The sequence below is a fragment of the Schistocerca cancellata genome, chromosome 1 (assembly GCF_023864275.1).
Source record: "Schistocerca cancellata isolate TAMUIC-IGC-003103 chromosome 1, iqSchCanc2.1, whole genome shotgun sequence".
Lineage (NCBI taxonomy): Eukaryota > Metazoa > Arthropoda > Insecta > Orthoptera > Acrididae > Schistocerca > Schistocerca cancellata.
The window spans coordinates 378,142,924-378,161,252 of NC_064626.1; the positions used below are offsets into that span (position 1 = coordinate 378,142,924).

At 40.0% G+C, this 18,329-nt stretch overlaps 1 protein-coding gene across 1 annotated transcript in view; it reads right to left on the reverse strand.

Annotated features, from left to right (window-relative positions):
• The window catches only part of LOC126161478 (carbonyl reductase [NADPH] 1-like), an 82,697-nt gene that overhangs the window by 12,451 nt on the left and 51,917 nt on the right, over window positions 1-18,329 (reverse strand). Inside the window, exon 4 of the mRNA XM_049917372.1 lies at window positions 10,206-10,444. Coding sequence (XP_049773329.1) covers window positions 10,206-10,444 — 239 coding nt within the window. The remainder of the gene's footprint in view (window positions 1-10,205; window positions 10,445-18,329) is intronic.

The following is an 18,329-nucleotide window of genomic DNA, read 5'->3' on the forward strand; positions in this document are numbered from 1 at the left end:
GGTAGCATGTCTGATTAAGGAGGTTGGTTGAAGAGGATGGGATAGAAGATGGTGAGGTTGTGAAGGAATGAGGATAGGGTGTTTCAGTCCTGAGTCCAAAGCATGAAGCTATCAGACAGACTATGGACTGGGTGGTTAGGAAAGTATCTTCTAGATCAGGGGTGTCCACCCAGCAGCCCACATACAGCCCAAAGCAAGTATCAAAGCAGCCCAAGAAATGAGCAACTATCACATGATCAAGAAAGAACAGCCGTTTATGTAAAGTTATGATAAATTGAATATTTTCTATTTCAAACTCCCACCACTTGTAGCTATTCTATCACTGGTTCGTTCCGTCTTTTATTCCTCCCTTTCAGCAATATTGTTAGTGTTAAGTCTATTATGTGCGGACCAAAAATACTGATCCTCTGCCAACGTAGCCCATTTAAGCTAAGAGAATGGACACCCCTGCTCAATATGGACCATAAACAGGTTGATGGTCAAACGCACGTGTGATCAAAAATCCTCATGTCACAAAACTATCCTATTGCCCTCAGCACAATTTCTTTTGTCCTTTTCACTTCCCACTCATGCTCTGTTATCCAGTTCTCCTTCTACAATCATGCTTTCACTTGCCCATTTCACGCATCATTTCTCAACACCATTTCTACGCCAATGGACCCCTGCTCCAGCTATCTGCACCAGTTCAGAAACTTAGGTTTCCCTGGCTAAGCCCAGCCCCACATACTATTCATTAAATGCTGCCTAAGCCATGGAATTCCACCTCCACCCCCCCGCCCCTTCCCCAATGGTTTATCCATAGAAATCCCCATCTCTGGGACCCAATCCTCCTTTCATAATAGCCTACACCTTTCCTGATTCTGCCAGTGCCTATCCCTCAAAAACTTGATACACCAAAGAAACCTCTCCATGTCACAGGCATCCCAGTACCACATGCAGTCCTTACTACACACTCCTCACAGACAGACACTACCCCAAAATCTAGTCCACAAAAGATTTCCATTCCATATTCTCATGAATCCCCATCCTCACACCACCCCCAAGTATCAGCTACAAAGCAGTACCCCCCCACCCCCTGTCCCTGTCACCCAATACTGGACTGGAATAATTGAACCATGACCTTTGTCAGGACTTTGATCCCTTACCACATGGATCACATCCCTGTGGTAGAGAAGGTGCAAGACCTGTCCAATCCACCCACCCAGCACTTCCTAATCTGGTTCTGTCAAAAGCTTATCCTAACCCATCAGAGGCCAGGTCAGCTGTAAAAGCAGGGATGTCGTATACAGTATTAATTCAGCTGCAAACACTACACAGCTCTTTATGTTGGTATGGCTACCAACCAGCTTTCCACAAAGATGAATGGTCACTGCCATACTGTTGTCAAGAACAAAATTGACCACCTGATGGCACAACATGCAACTGAGCACAACATACTCAATTTCAATGCTTCACAACCCGAGTCATCTGGATCCATCCCTCCGCCACCAGCTTCTCTGAGATACGCAGATGGGAGTTATCCTTGCAACATATTCTTCACTCCTGTAATTGTTCTGGCCTCAATATCCAGTAGCCCACTGCTCCCGCACCACACCCTCCACCCAATAGTGAACCTTTCCTCTGTTCTTTTAAAAATCCATGTCTCCACATCACCTTCAGCGTGCGCTGCTCCCCAAAGGTTCCAACAACAGTGCACCCCACTGTGTACCTATCACCCCTCCCCCTCACAATCCTAACTGACAAACCGGCTGCCTCATTCTGAGCCGCCAGTTGCCCTCCCCAATTCCCCACCCTGCCTCCCACCTCTCTCCCTCTGTCCATTCCATCCAACATCACCCTACAACCTAGTCTACCTGTCAAAATGCAGCACTGTCAAAAATATGTGTGTGTGTGTGTGTGTGTGTGTGTGTGTGTGTGTGTGCGCGCGCGCGCGCTCGCGTGTGTGTGTGGTTTTTTTTTACTCTAGCTCAAAAAAGATTACTCCGAAAGCTAGAAAGTATTCCTTCTTTTTGTGTGTTCTTATCGACAACTCAATGCTTCTAGTTTTCATTATTGGTTTCCTTTAGTCCAAAAGTATTTACATAAGATATGCAAATACTGTTGTTTTAATTATTTGTGATTATGTCACTCTCTGGCATTAATCAAACACTGACAATCAGTAATTCTGTCACATGTTTGGTGCACAGCTGATACAGTGATACTATGTGTATACATATTTTACATATTGTACTTGAAAATGTCTGTCAAGCTCAAAACCAGTTGTGTAAAGCAACAATAAAGGAGTTTTTTGACTGGAAGTGTGGAAACAAATAAATACACTGCATATAAACTTGCAAAACTTCCTACACACATCAAGTTCCTCTCAAGGCTTCAAATATGAATCCACAGAGTTTCTCACATTACCTAAACCAGTATTTCTGTTTTTAAATAAATATCATAAACTTAAGTAACCTGGGCAACTTACAGTATCTTGTTAAATGTGTGTCTTCCTTAGTTAATCAACTATTGTCCAAAAGTAGAGTTCACGTGTTGAAGAAATTATCCATTATTGGGCTCTCATATACACCCCATGAACCATGGACTTTGCCGTTGGTGGGGAGGCTTGCGCGTCTCAGCGATACAGATAGCCGTACCAAAGGTGCAACCACAACGGAGGGGTAATCTGTTGAGAGGCCAGACAAACGTGTGGTTCCTGAAGAGGGGCAGCAGCCTTTTCAGTAGTTGCAGGGGCAACAGTCTGGATGATTGACTGATCTGGCCTTGTAACACTAACCAAAACGGCCTTGCTGTGCTGGTACTGTGAACGGCTGAAAGCAAGGGGAAACTAAGGCCGTAATTTTTCCCGAGGGCATGCAGCTTTACTGTATGGTTACATGATGATGGCGTCCTCTTGGGTAAAATATTACAGAGGTAAAATAGTCCCCCATTCGGGTCTCCAGGTGGGGACTACTCAGGAGGACATCGCTATCAGGAGAAAGAAAACTGGCGTTCTACGGATCGGAGCGTGGAATGTCAGATCCCTTAATCGGGCAGGTAGGTTAGAAAATTTAAAAAGGGAAGTGGATAGGTTAAAGTTAGATATAGTGGGAATTAGCGAAGTTCGGTGGCAGGAGGAACAAGACTTCTGGTCAGGTGAATACAGGGTTATAAATACAAAATCAAATAGGGGTAATGCAGGAGTAGGTATAATAATGAATAAAAAAATAGGAGTCTACATCTACATCTACATTTATACTCCACAAGCCACCCAACGGTGTGTGGCGGAGGGCACTTTACGTGACACTGTCATTACCTCCCTTTTCTGTTCCAGTCGCGTATGGTTCGCAGGAAGAATGACTGTCTGAAAGCCTCCGTGCGCGCTCGAATCTCTCTAATTTTACATTCGTGATCTTCTCAGGAGGTATAAGTAGGGGGAAGCAATATATTCGATAGCTCATCCAGAAACGCACCCTCTCAAAACCTGGCGAGCAAGCTACAACTCTCTTGCAGAGTCTGCCACTTGAGTTTGCTAAACATCTCCGTAATGCTATCACACTTACCAAATAACCCTGTGACGAAACGCGCCGCTCTTCTTTGGATCTTCTCTATCCCCTCCGTCAACCCGATCTGGTACGGATCCCACACTGATGAGCAATACTCAAGTATAGGTCGAACGAGTGTTTTGTAAGCCACCTCCTTTGTTGATGGACTACATTTTCTGAGGACTCTACCAATGAATCTCAACCTGGTACCCACCTTACCAACAATTAATTTTATATGATCATTCCACTTCAAATTGTTCCGCACGCATACTCCCAGATGTTTTACAGAAGTAACTGCTACCAGTGTTTGTTCCGCTATCATATAATCATACAATAAAGAATCCTTCTTTCTATGTATTCGCAATACATCACATTTGTCTATGTTAAGAGTCAGTTGCCACTCCCAGCACCAAGTGCCTATCTGCTGCAGATCTTCCTGCATTTCGCTGCAATTTTCTAATGCTGCAACTTCTCTGTATACTACAGCATCATCCGCAAAAAGCCGCATGGAACTTCCGACACTATCTACTAGGTCATTTATATATATTGTGAAAAGCAATGGTCCCATAACACTCCCCTGTGGCATGCCAGAGGTTACTTTAACGTCTGTAGACGTCTCTCCATTGATAACAACATGCTGTGTTCTGCTCAATCCAGCCACACAGCTCGTCTGATATTCCGTAGGCTCTTACTTTGTTTATCAGGCGACAGTGCGGAACTGTATCGAACGTCTTCCGGAAGTCAAGGAAAATAGCATCTACCTGGGAGCCTGTATCTAATATTTTATGGGTCTCATGAACAAATAAAGCGAGTTGGGTCTCACACAATCGCTGTTTCCGGAATCCATGTTGATTCCTACAGAGTAGATTCTGAGTTTCCAAAAACGACATGATACTCGAGCAAAAAACACATTCTAAAATTCTACAACACATCGACGTCAGAGATATAGGTCTATAGTTTTGCGCATCTGCTCGACAACCCTTCTTGAAGACTGGGACTACCTGTGCTCTTTTCCAATCATTTGGAACCTTCCGTTCCTCTAGAGACTTGCGGTACACGGCTGTTAGAAGGGAGGCTGAGTGATTCCAGTTGCTTTTCTATTCCTTGGACACTTATTTCGATGTCAGCCATTTTTTCGTTTGTGCGAGGATTTAGAGAAGGAACTGCAGTGCGGTCTTCCTCTGTGAAACAGCTTTGGAAAAAGGTGTTTAGTATTTCAGCTTTACGCGTGTCATCCTCTGTTTCAATGCCATCATCATCCCAGAGTGTCTGGATATGCTGTTTCGAGCCACTTACTGATTTAACGTAAGACCAAAACTTCCTAGGATTTTCTGTCAAGTCGGTACATAGAATTTTACTTTCGAATTCACTGAACGCTTCACACATAGCCCTCCTTACGCTAACTTTGACATCGTTTAGCTTGTTTGTCTGAGAGGTTTTGGCTGCGTTTAAACTTGGAGTGAAGCTCTCTTTGCTTTCGCAGTAGTTTCCTAACTTTGCTGTTGAACCACGGTGGGTTTTTCCCGTCCCTCACAGTTTTACTCGGCACGTACCTGTCTAAAACGCATTTTACGATTGCCTTAAACTTTTTCCATAAACACTCAACATTTTCAGTGTCAGAACAGAAATTTTCATTTTGATCTGTTAGGTAGCCTGAAATCTGCCTTCTATTACTCTTGCAAACCAGATAAAACTTCCTCCCTTTTTTTATGTTTCTATTAACTCCATATTCAGGGATGCTGCAACGGCCTTATGATCACTGATTCCCTGTTCTGCACTTACAGAGTCGAAAAGTTCGGGTCTGTTTGTTATCAGTAGGTCCAAGATGCTATCTCCACAAGTCGGTTCTCTGTTTAATTGCTCGAGGTAATTTTCGGATAGTGCACTCAGTATAATGTCACTTGATGCTCTGTCCCTACCACCCGTCCTAAACATCTGAGTGTCCCAGTCTATATCTGATAAACTGAAATCTCCACCTAAGACCATAACATGCTGAGAAAATTTATGTGAAATGTATTCCAAATTTTCTCTCAGTTGTTCTGCCACTAATGCTGCTGAGTCGGGGGGTCGGTAAAAGGAGCCAATTATTAACCTAGCTCAGTTGTTGAGTGTAACCACCACCCATAATAATTCACAGGAACTATCCACTTCTACTTCACTACAGGATAAACTCCTACTAACAGTGACAAACACGCCACCACCGGTTGCATGCAATCTATCCTTTCTAAACACCGTCTGTGCCTTTGTGAAAATTTTGGCAGAATTTATCTCTGGCTTCAGCCAGCTTTCTGTACCTATAATGGTTTCAGCTTCGGTGCTTTCTATCAGTGCTTGAAGTTCCGGTACTTTACCAATGTAGCTTCGACAGTTTACAATTACAATAGACTGTTGCTTGGTCCCCGCATGTCCTGACTTTGCCTCGCACCCTTTGAGGCTGTTGCCCTTTCTGTACTTGCCAGAGGCCATCTAACCTAAAAAACCGCCCAGTCCATGCCGCACAACCCCTGCTACCCGTGTAGCTGCTTGTTGCGTGTAGTGGACTCCTGACCTATCCAGCGGAACCCGAAACCCCACCACCCTATGGCGCAAGTCGAGGAATCTGCAGCCCACACGGTCGCAGAACCGTCTCAGCCTCTGATTCAGACCCTCCACTCGGCTCTGTACCAAAGTTCTGCAGTCAGTCCTGTCGACGATGCTGCAGATGGTGAGCTCTGCTTTCATCCCGCTAGCGAGACTGGCAGTCTTCACCAAATCAGATAGACGCCGGAAGCCAGAGAGGATTTCCTCCGATCCATAGTGACACACATCATTGGTGCCGACATGAGTGATCACCTGCAGATGGGTGCACCCTGTACCCTTCATGGCATCCGGAAGGACCTTTTCCACATCTGGAATGACTCCCCCCGGTATGTACACGGAGTGCACATTGGTTTTCTTTCCCTCTCTTGCTGCCATATCCCTAAGGGGCCCCATTACGTGCCTGACGTTGGAGCTCCCAACTACCAGTAAGCCCACCCTTTGTGACCACCCGGATCTTGCAGACTGAGGGGCAACCTCTGGAACAGGACAAGCAGCCATGTCCGGCCGAAGATCAGTATCAGCCTGAGACAGAGCCTGAAACCGGTTCTTCGTCAGACAAACTGGAGAGGGCCTTCCGTTCAGCCCTCCGGAATGTCTTTCGCCCCCTGCCACACCTCGAGACGACCTCCCACTCTACCACAGGTGAGGGATCAGCCTCAATGTGGGCAGTACCCCAGGCAGCCACAGTCGTAGTCCGATAGGGGGATGCATGGGACGAGCTGGCCGTCCCCGACAAACCCCCATCCGGACCCCCACAGTGATGCCCATTGGCAACAGCCTCAAGCTGTGTGACCGAAGCCAGCACTGCCTGAAGCTGGGATCAAAGGGATGCCAACTCAGCCTGCATCCGAACACAGCAGTTGCAGTCCCTATCCATGCTAAAAACTGTTGTGCAAAGAACGTCTGAACTAATCTACAGAGAGCACAAACAAATCAACACAAAATTTAAACGGTTATTAAAATACAAGATTGTCTAGTAAATGCAGTAATGCTGCTACTTGCGCACTGCTGACACACGGCTTGGCGGCGGAAGGAGACTACGCGAATTTACACTATTCAGGTACTGAAACGCGATGCTACAACCCTCAAATACTATAATACGCCCGAAATTTATGAATTAAACAGTGCAAGTACCAAAAACACGCAAAGAAATTAAGAATTAAACTATGTAACAAATGAGTGAGCTAGGAGTATACGACTTTCTGCTGGCAGCTGCTTATCCAACGGCGGCAGGGAGTGCGGGTAAGCTACTACAAACAGCACAGTGAACGCCTTATGGTTGCCAAGATAGATATGAAGCCCACGCCTACTACAGTAGAACAAGTTTATATGCCAACTAGCTCTGCAGATGATGAAGAAATTGAAGAAATGTATGATGAGATAAAAGAAATTATTCAGATAGTGAAGGGAGACAAAAATTTAATAGTCATGGGTGACTGGAATTCGGAAGTAGGAAAAGGGAGAGAAGGAAAAGTAGTAGGTGAACATGGATTGGGGAGGGGGGGGTAGAATTTTGCACAGAGCATAAGTTAATCATAGCTAACACTTTGTTCAAGAATCATAGAAGAAGGTTGTATACATGGAAGAAGCCTGGAGATACTAGAAGGTTTCAGATAGATTATATAATGGTAAGACAGAGATTTAAGAACCAGGTTTTAAATTGTAAGATATTTCAGGGGCAGATGTGGACTCTGACCACAATCTATTGGTTATGAACTGTAGATTAAACCTGAAGAAACTGCAAAAAGGTAAGAATTTAAGGAGATAGGACCTGGATAAACTGAAAGAACCAGATGTTGTAGAGAGTTTCAGAGAGAGCATAAGGGAACAATTGACAGGAATGGGGGAAAGAAATACAGTAGAAGAAGAATGGGTAGCTTTGAGAAATGAAACAGTGAAGGCAGCAGAGGATCAAGTAGGTAAAAAGATGAGGGCTAGTAGAAATCCTTGGGTAACAGAAGAGATACTGAATTTAATTGACGAAAGGAGAAAATACAAAAATGCAGTAAGTGAAGCAGGCAAAAAGGAATACAAACGTCTCAAAAATGAGATCGACAGGAAGTGCAAAATGGCGGAGCAGGGATGGCTAGAGGACAAATGTAAGGATGTAGAGGCTTATCTCACTAGGGGCAAGATAGATACTGCCTACAGGAAAATTAAAGAGACCTTTGGAGAAAAGAGAACCACTTGCATGAATATCAAGAGCCCAGATGGACACCCAGTTCTAAGCAAAGAAGGGAAAGCAGAAAGGTGGAACGAGTATATAGTGGGTCTATACAGGGGTGATGTTCTCGAGGACAATATCACGGAAATGGAAGAGGATGTAGATGAAGATGAAATGGGAGATACGATACTGTGTGAAGAGTTTGACAGAGCACTGGATGACCTGAGTCAAAACAAGGCCCAGGAGTAGACAACATTCCATTAGAACTACTGACAGCCTTGGGAGAGCCAGTCCTGACAAAACTCTACTATCTGGTGAGCAAGATGTATGAGACAGGCAAAATACTCTCAGACTTCAAGAAGAATATAATAATTCCAATCCCAAAGAAAGGAAGTGCTGACAGATGTGAAAATTACTGAACTATCAGTTTAATAAGTCGCAGTTGCAAAATACTAACGCGAATTCTTTACAGACGAATGGAAAAACTAGTAGAAGCCGACCTCAGGGAAGATCAGTTTGGATTCTGTACAAATATTGGAACACGTGAGGCAATACTGACCCTACAACTTATCTTAGAAGCTAGATTAAGGAAAGGCAAACCTACGTTGCTAGCATTTGTAGACTTAGAGAAAGCTTTTGACAATGTTGACTGGAATACTCTCTTTCAAATTCTGAGGGTGGCAGGGGTAAAATACAGGGAGTGAAAGGCTATTTACAATTTGTACAGAAAGCAGATGGTAGTTATAAGAGTCGAAGGACATGAAAGGGAAGCAGTGGTTGGGAAGGGAGTGAGACAGGGTTGTATCCTCTCCCCGATTTTATTCAATCTGTATATTGAGCAAACAGTGAAGGAAACAAAAGAAAAATTCAGAGGAGGTATTAAAATCCTTGGAGAAGAAATAAAAACTTTGAGGTTCGCCGATGACATTGTAATTCTGTCAGAGACGGCGAAGGACTTGGAAGAGCAGTTGAATGGAATGGATAGTGTCTTGAAAGGAGGATATAAGATGAACATCAGCAAAAGCAAAACGAGGATAATGGAATGTAGTAGAATCAAGTCGGGTGATGCTGAGGGAATTAGATTAGGAAATGAGACACTTCAAGTAGTAAAGGAGCTTTGCTATTTGGGGAGCACAATAACTGATGATGGTCAAAGTACAGAGGATATAAAATTTAGACTGGCAAAGGCAAGGAAAGTGTTTCTGAAGAAGAGAAATTTGTTAAGATTGAATATAGATTTAAGTGTCAGGAAGTCGTTTCTGAAAGTATTTTTTTGGAGTGTAGCCATGTATGGAAGTGAAACATGAACAATAAATAGTTTGGACAAGAAGAGAATAGAAGCTTTCGAAATGTGGTGCTACAGAAGAATGCTGAAGATTAGATGGGTAGATCACATAACTGATGAGGAGGTATTGAATAAGATTGGGGAGAAGAGGAGTTTGTGGCACAATGTGACTAGAAGAAGGGATCGGTTGGTAGGACACATTCTGAGGCATCAAGGGATCACCAATTTAGTATTGGAAGGCAGCGACGAGGGTAAAAATCGTAGAGGGAGACCAAGAAATGACTACACTAAACAGATTCAGAAGGATGTAGGTTGTAGTAGGTACTGGGAGATGGAGAAGCTTGTACAGGATGGAGTAGCATGGAGAGCTGCATAAAACCAGTCTCAGGACTTAAGACCACAACAACAACAACATACACCCCACATCTTGGTAGTTAGTACTAACACCACTTCTGAGCACATCATTACACTCCATGTACATGGTCTGTCACACAGCTGAACAACGCCGTAACTAATACCTATCTGAGGCTAACCTAATATATCCTCCCATCCTCCATTTTATTTCAAATAATCTTCATTAAATACATGTGTAATTCAATAACAGGCCAAGTACAAAAAACTGATATCAACTTGTAAACTGTGTATAGCTACTCACTCTACAAACTCTTTCATTAGTTCTGAAAGCTGCTCTTCAGTCAGGTTAGGATCCACAAACTTTTTTCTAAGGTTCTCTCCAGGGATTCTCAGAAGATGCCCAGCTGAACTTGACAAATTGACAACACGAGCATGAGGACGAAGCAGAGGAAACAATGCTTTACATGTCTCCAAAACTCCAAAATAATTCACTCGTACTGTATTTTCTGCTTGTTCACCAAATGGCTCTGTTGCTGCATTCTTGAAAACAAAACAAAGACAAAAATAATGAGTCAAAATAATTTTGCATACTTACAAAAGTTCTCATTGGCAATTCACCAACAGTTGTAATAGATAAATGAATCAGAAAAAAATCTAAAACATGAATAAAGGTAAATGATATGACTGTAGCTACAAAACAAATTATTGTTAGAAATTTCCAGTTAACTTTTTTCAATTTGTTTTCTTCGCTTCAAGTGTGCAAGTTTTGGTTCTGCCTACCTGGGGTCTATGATACAACTCTGAAATGCTGAAACAAATTTCTTGTTTATTCACACTAACATTGTAATGGACTCTGAGAAATATTCAAACTCTACTTCAGCACTAGGTACAAGCAGTTTCATTGTGCTGTGTTAAAAATTTGCTTTAGAATATTGATCATCATGTATTTTTCTGTATTTGGAGTGAGTAGATATACAGATTTATTTACATGAAAACGGTCCACAACTGCAGTAAATTTCAATTTTGTCTGGATAAGAACCTGTAAAATAACTAACTGGAAACAGAATGAAGAATGCCAACTTATTTTGGAAAGTTCACATAACGCGAAGTACGAAGAGCACAGTCTGTTAGCCTACACTCAGTTACTTCTACTTATTATATGCTGCTACATTACTAGTGAATGTGTTTATGGTTTTTTACCTTAAGTGGAAAGTTGTTACATTAATTTTAACCCTCAACTACTAAGTCTGTCGGACAGGAACACAATTACTATGGAGGGGTCTCTCAGATCGGCCTTTTATTTTTCATGTCTAAAACCATGGTGATTATATAACTTCATGACTGCTTGCTGTTTGTTACAGTTCTTGGAAGTATACTTTTAAAAAATTCAAATTTCCATAAACAATGCAGGATTTAAAACACTTGGACAACTAAAACACAGCAAAATTTTGGTATATTTTTGAGTAATGTCTTACTAAAATAATAATACATAATTACCTCTCCACTCACTCACAACTTAATACGAGGAAGATAACATCACAGATTTGCAACATAACTATACGCAAAAACACATTTCACTTACAAGAAACCATATGCAAAATCAGCTTTGAGTTTACTTATCATTGTTTCAACACTAAGTGATTATTGCACCCCTTAATTCTACAAAAGGAGAAAATTTGCCAAAGTAGTTATACATTCTTGTGATGCCTTGGATAACATATTAATAACTTTCAACATGCACACATTTCATGCAGAACTTTCTAGAATATTCCTAACAAATCAAAATATGGTTATCTTGTTTTCCTCTTCAGACAAGGAGGTCAAAAGACACATGGTTTTCAAACAATTCTTTACGTGTTTGAGGATCATTTTTTATATTAAGTATTCTTTTATGGTGCCACTCAACTATTGTGGCAAGCATCCAATATGAAGTCTATGGTTCATACGAGTTTCAATAAGATCTCTTGCTAGAGTCTCCATGAAGATCAACCTCATTGCTACTTCTGCCTTCGGATAAACTCGATGTAATACATGTGAACTAACACCATAAGCAACATCCACTAATGTGAAGAAAAGGTCATCACCTTGTTCAGCAACTTAATGAACAAGCCGAGACAGTCCAACATCATCTTTTGTCATGTTATAAAACATGATGATATCGGGTTTGAGTCAGGATCATTGTTTACTGAATGGTGCATAGAAGAAATTAGTACTGAAGCTTTGAATTTTTTTGAACACAACAGAAACCAGTGTCATTTCTTCAATAAAACCATAAACAGTTGTCTTTATGCCTTGATTCTTATTTAAATGGGTAGATGAAAAAATCTACTTGATTCTTATTTGCTGGAAATCGCTATGGAATCTCCTTTGTGTTTCTATACAGCCTACCAACCAATGCGCGATTCCTCAATGTGTTTTCAATAGTTTTCACCAATCGAATAACAGCCTACATGGGAACACTGCGGCTTTTTTCATTGGTTGAAAGGATGTGACTACCACTGTATGTCTGGAATAAATGTAAGCATTATATAAGTAATTTGTATGTGTGTCAGCCAAACACTTAATTTTCAAGCCATATTTGCCATATACATTCTGAAACCACATCTGCCACAAAAATATACAAGAATTTAACTGACACTCCATGCTTCACCTACAGACTAGCTAAGTTGATTGTTTTCTTTGAAATGCAGAAAGATATTTCAATTTGCTGTTGATTTGTCTACCTTCCTTCTTTCCTTCTTATCATCTGGGTTGTTAAATCATAATGCTAATAATAAAAACAATAATCTATCTTTACTAACATACCGTATGAAAACATCTCTGCCTTTTCCATCAATTGCAAATAATACGTAAAATGATTCACTCCCTGATTTGAAAATGGCTGAATACGGTAGAGCCCAATTAGTCCCTTAAATTCAATGGCATCAACATCGTCTAGATATGATGAGCATCATTGGTGTATTGTGTTGTAAGCTTAGGTATTTTCACATTTGTCCAAAGATTGATTTTGTCTACAAAATCTTGGGCAAAAACAGATTCCATATCTCCAAAACAGTAGGTCTTTCTTTGAGACTTTTTGCTATGTCGCAGCCCACAGAAGCTGCAAGACAATGTCGTGTCGTCATTCTTACATAAGCTGGTATCTGCTATTTTCTCCATTAAAAAAATCTGTTTTCACTGAAGAAGTAAGCTTCTCCATAATCCATCTAACACGTCTTCATCACTTTAAGTTTCCAGCTCCAAGTTCATGTTGGGATCATTAAATATATCAATATCAGGGTCATTATCACTGTCAGCAAAGTCTTCCTCTGACAATTCAACAAGGCATTCTTGTAATTCAACATCTGTCTCATTTAAACAAGAGGAAACACACGGTTGACAACATATGGAACTTTGGGTCTGGCCATGAGTCATGATGGGATAGCCTAATGGTAAGGCAACCACTCGCAATAAGGGGGAATCCGGGTTTGAGTCCTGGTCCATCCCAAATTTTCAGTGTCACCACAGCTAGTGGTTGTCTGTGTTTGCTATTGTGAATAAATTTCTTGTAGAAACACAGAAGGTCACATAGACTGTCCTGTTTTCCTCGCTATGAAGAAACGGTAATACTCAACAGAAACAAGGCTTGTAAACATAATGGTACATCTGTGCCACCTCTCATGGCCCATAAATATGAAACAAAAGGCAGCAACAATGCAAGAGTATTGGCAAATGTAGCTTACCAGACCAGTCCACTTCGCTTTACAGGGGTGTGTGAAATATAAAGAGAGAAAAAATTGTAGCAGTCTGAGATGGTCTGTAGCAGATAAGGATTAAGGAACCTATACTAAGGAAATTTAATCTGAAGTATTTCTCTCTTATCATCAGCTCTGACTACAAGTTCAGGCAACGAATATAATATTGCTTCAGTAATTAATTTATCCTCTCCTTGACTTCTAACAGGTCGTACACCAGACAGTTAGTTTCCAATAAGTACAAATTTTTTGTCATACCACATGGAATATGAATCAAATTAAATTGAATAGTTCCATCCACATTTTATGGAGAAATCGTAAGACACATTGCAAACGTACATTGCATACAAGAAAAGTAAGAGATGGTGAGTGAGTAGTATATATGATAATGAATAAAGCTAACGTTGAATGATAGACAGGTACATAAATAAGATTGAAAGTGTTGCCGAGCTGTCAGGCAATGTCCTATGAATTACAAAGATATGGAAATTTTCTTTACAACCGTCTTCAGTTCCACAGTCCTCCTGGCCTCAATCTTTGCTGGCCCCCTTCCCACACCCAATTCCATTCCTGTCCTTATATCCACCACTTCACTCCATAAATCTACACCCACTCATTCCTCTCTGCAGTCTCCCTCTGTTAAAACTATTTCTATACACTTCATCTTTTCTGCACACAACTCCCAAACTCCCATGTGTGCTCTATGGTGATCTCACCAGTGCAGTGTGTGTGTGTGTGTGTGTGTGTGTGTGTGTGTGTGTGTGTGTAAAGGGCAACAAGCAACTGTTGTTCATAATACCATTTCTGATTAAACCTGTCATGCAATAATACACATTTTTGTGGAAAATCACAAAACTAACAAACTGTAAAACACAATACTTCAACTGAGAGTGTCATAGGAAAACATCTTGGTTATAATTGTACACATATTATGTTACTAGCACTGACACAGCAAGTCAACATTTTTTTGTAACAAATAAATTTAAGTTTTACATATGTAATGCAGGAACAGCAATTGGTTGTCCAGTTACACTGTCTTTGTCAGTTTTCACAAGTGCAATGTTCAACATTTTTCCACTGTTCCATAAAGTTGCACTTACACTGAGAAGGAGACCTTATAGACAGGCCCACCCGGATTTTGTTCATACTTATAGTAATTCAAGATCAGTACACACACATCAATTTCTTACAGTAATACAATAAAATTCTCAAAAAAGTCAAAATAATAAGAGTTTTCTATTTATCCTATCAAACAACCCATAGCTCAGGATGTAGCGATCTACCCCTGTAACCACAGGGTTTCTGGTTTGATTTCCATTACAGGTAGATTTTTTAACTTTTGTTTGGATTCAACATTTATTAATAAATAGAATTCATAGATAACAAATGCCAGCATTAATCATAATTTCTTAATCAAAATAACAAATTTTCATTTTTAACTACCATTCACATGAAAAAACACATATTCATAATGAAAACTGGGAAACATCATTTAGAAATTAAAATACTTTTTTACTCGTCATAATTACAAAAATAGAAACATAACAAAAACACAAATATTATATCACTGAAAAAATTAATTTACTACTGACACCATTTTTTTCATGCAATTACTAATTAAAAATGAAAATACATAATTATGGTTAAAAATTATGATTCACATCAAAATTTGCTAACACTTCAATGTGAAAATAAATATGAATTCAAATAAAAGTTAAAAATTTTATCTCTGCTGGGAACCCAACCAGCGATCTAGAGCTTATCAGATTAAAATGATATGTACTCAGCTACAGGCAATGTGGTTAAATTGACAGAAATATTTTGTAGTTAACAGTGCTTTGAATTTTCAAATTTTCAAGCCTAATTCTTTAGGGTATTTTTGAGAATTGCATTGTTCTGCTTTAGTAAATTGACGTCTATATACAGCAATCCTTCAAGTCCTAGAAGTATGAAGAAAACTGAACAGAGTTAATCTGTAAGGTCCTCTTGCATGTTTAAAACATGTTTATGTGTGAATTCCTATGATCTGCTATGATAAACCTCAAGTAAAACATTCCATCGTACTACACTATGTTCAGTGCAGAGGTTGAATAAAGATATGTGGAGCTACATTAACAATCCTTAACAACGATTGCATCATGCTCTTCTATCTGTCCATCTATCTATCTATCTATCTATCTTCCATACACACACTAAGTTAGCCTCTGTGGTTTCTGTCTGTATGTTCAATTAACCTCAGGCATATTTCATATCAATTCAGGCCGGCTAGGAAAAAAATCTTACCTTCATAGTCTTGGATGTTATTGAATTTAGCATTTGTTTTCTCAAAAAAAAAATTCTGATCCGAGATACAGCCCTCAAAAGATAACACTGGCATGTCATTTTGAAGATGTGAATTTTGGAAAAAAATTTAAAATGCTGTACCTCTGAAACAGTTGTAGATACTTTGTTGGGTTTTCTTTTATTTGAAAGATAATTGCTTTACGATTACAAAGAAATCTTCCATTTGGACTTATCCGTCAAATTTCTTTTACTACAGTGTTCTGAACTTAATAATTTATGGATTTTTTTTTTTTTTTCGAAAATGCCAATCCATAAAATTTGGATTTTTTTTTCTGTTGATTAACACTATGTAGTTCTACATTCCCTGAAAAGGAGAGCTTCCACATTTAGGTTGAACAGGTTTTATAAACAATTGAAATTTTTGGCATACATAAAACCTGTTTTATCATCACATAATTACATAACAGGCTCATAAAAATCAAAACCTGCCTTATTTAACATAATTATGGTTTTTAAAGATGAGTAAGAGACTCATGTGTCAAGCATTTTAAATGGTTCCAAAATGTATGTCAAAGGTCCAGAGACTTAAAAGGTTTCAATTTATACAACTTCTGTGCACTCTGTTTTGTACTGAAATTAGCCAGTCAGTGAACTAAATATATGTTCCACTGCTTCAGTATCTTCCTTTGATATAGAGTGATGCCTTTCTTTGATCCAATGGGAACTGGAGCACTTACAATCCTCAAAACATTGTGAACAGGAAGTGAGCACTGATGGTGTTGTTGCTGTCCTTCAGTTGGAAACCTATATCAGCAGCTGGTCCATGTGGTAGCATAAAGTTCACTACAATTTCATTTAACTCATAACTGGTGTCTATAATCTCTGCAATCCACCAGTCACAATCATACACACACGCCACAAACATCCCCCTTCTCAGGCTGTGAATCTGTATATTATCCTGCTGTTTATGAGGTGTTGGCTGAACAAACGAAATTTCTTCTTTCTTGCTCTTTAAAGCGTGTGCAATATGAGTTCGCCCATCATTCTGAATCCAAAAAGTCTTCTAAATTCCTTTCACAGGAGTAGTTTTTTTTTTTGGATCATTCTTCTTTTTTCTGCTCACGGATCCCTTTGATTTCCTCTTTGGACAAAAGAATGAGGGCTGTGGATGAGTAAGATTTCACGCCTGTTGCACATTCATCAGCATTCTCAATCGCAGCTGTATTTGGTCTGGAAAGATTATGTTTTGTAGCATGGTGCTTCAGCAGGCCACCTACACCATCACAAGGGCTCTTCCTGTGACCAGAAGCACTGTATACCCAGTCAGTTGGCACAAGCAACTTTCTCAATTCAAACAGTTGGTAACGATTTTTAAAATGACTAGGAGCACCATTAGAAATAATGATGATCTTCTCTGCCCCTGTTTGCAGTTGAAGAATTTTGCGCATTGCTAGCAAAGCATGTGCTGAGTCATGCCCTGTGTCTTCACTTATAACTGCAACACTTGTGGCCTTGTTTTCCAAAATATGTCACTCCTGTAAAAAGTGAAACCTGGTCATTACTCCTTGTACTTCTTGTGGGAGAATTACAAACCTGTTCTCAGCAAAATCCCAGTAAAGCGCTAAACATAGTTCTTCAGCCTGTACACACCATTTCACTTCTTCAATGTGCTGTTTCAGTTTCTTCAGATGCTGCTGTTACTGCTTTCACTGACCATTTACCAAGTTCATCAGTGAAACTGTCAAAGGCAACAGTTTTCTTAATTAGCTTATTTTCCTCCCATGTCACATATGTAATTTCTGCAGTTACCTGCTATGTCTTCCAGGCGAAGTGTCTGTAAAGACAGTCCTCCCTTCCAGGACAGTCACCACATTCTTAAAACAAACAAGTCTCTCGCTTTACGTTACAGACTACTAATGACTTCACACGCCCAACCAAGGTGTCATATGTCATGTGCTCTTCAAAGTTAACACACTAAGTTCAAAATTCATGCAGTACACACATAAACAGACATCTCTAGGTGGGTGTGGAACTACTCACTTACATCATAGCGTATAAAATTGTGAAGTTGTTTAGTTGCTCTTATAAATTGCAAAAGTTTCTTTAATACTGCAAGGCATGTACATGTACCTCTTCACTTTCACAACTTTTAGACTCCCCCTTTTTTTTCCCACTCTGAACTTTAACTGCTTTTACAGGATGACCATAATAGGGATCTGGTGTTCCAAAGACTCCTTTTACAGACCTCACATTTCTTGATTTGCCTACCATGTACTTTGATACTGATGGAACATGGTTCAAAATTGTTTTATTTGAAAATGTCTCTGGAATAATAGTTAAAACTTGCACCTTTTCACTGTAGAAAGCACAATATCCAACAGCTGAACTGATATTTGTGAAAAATTCCT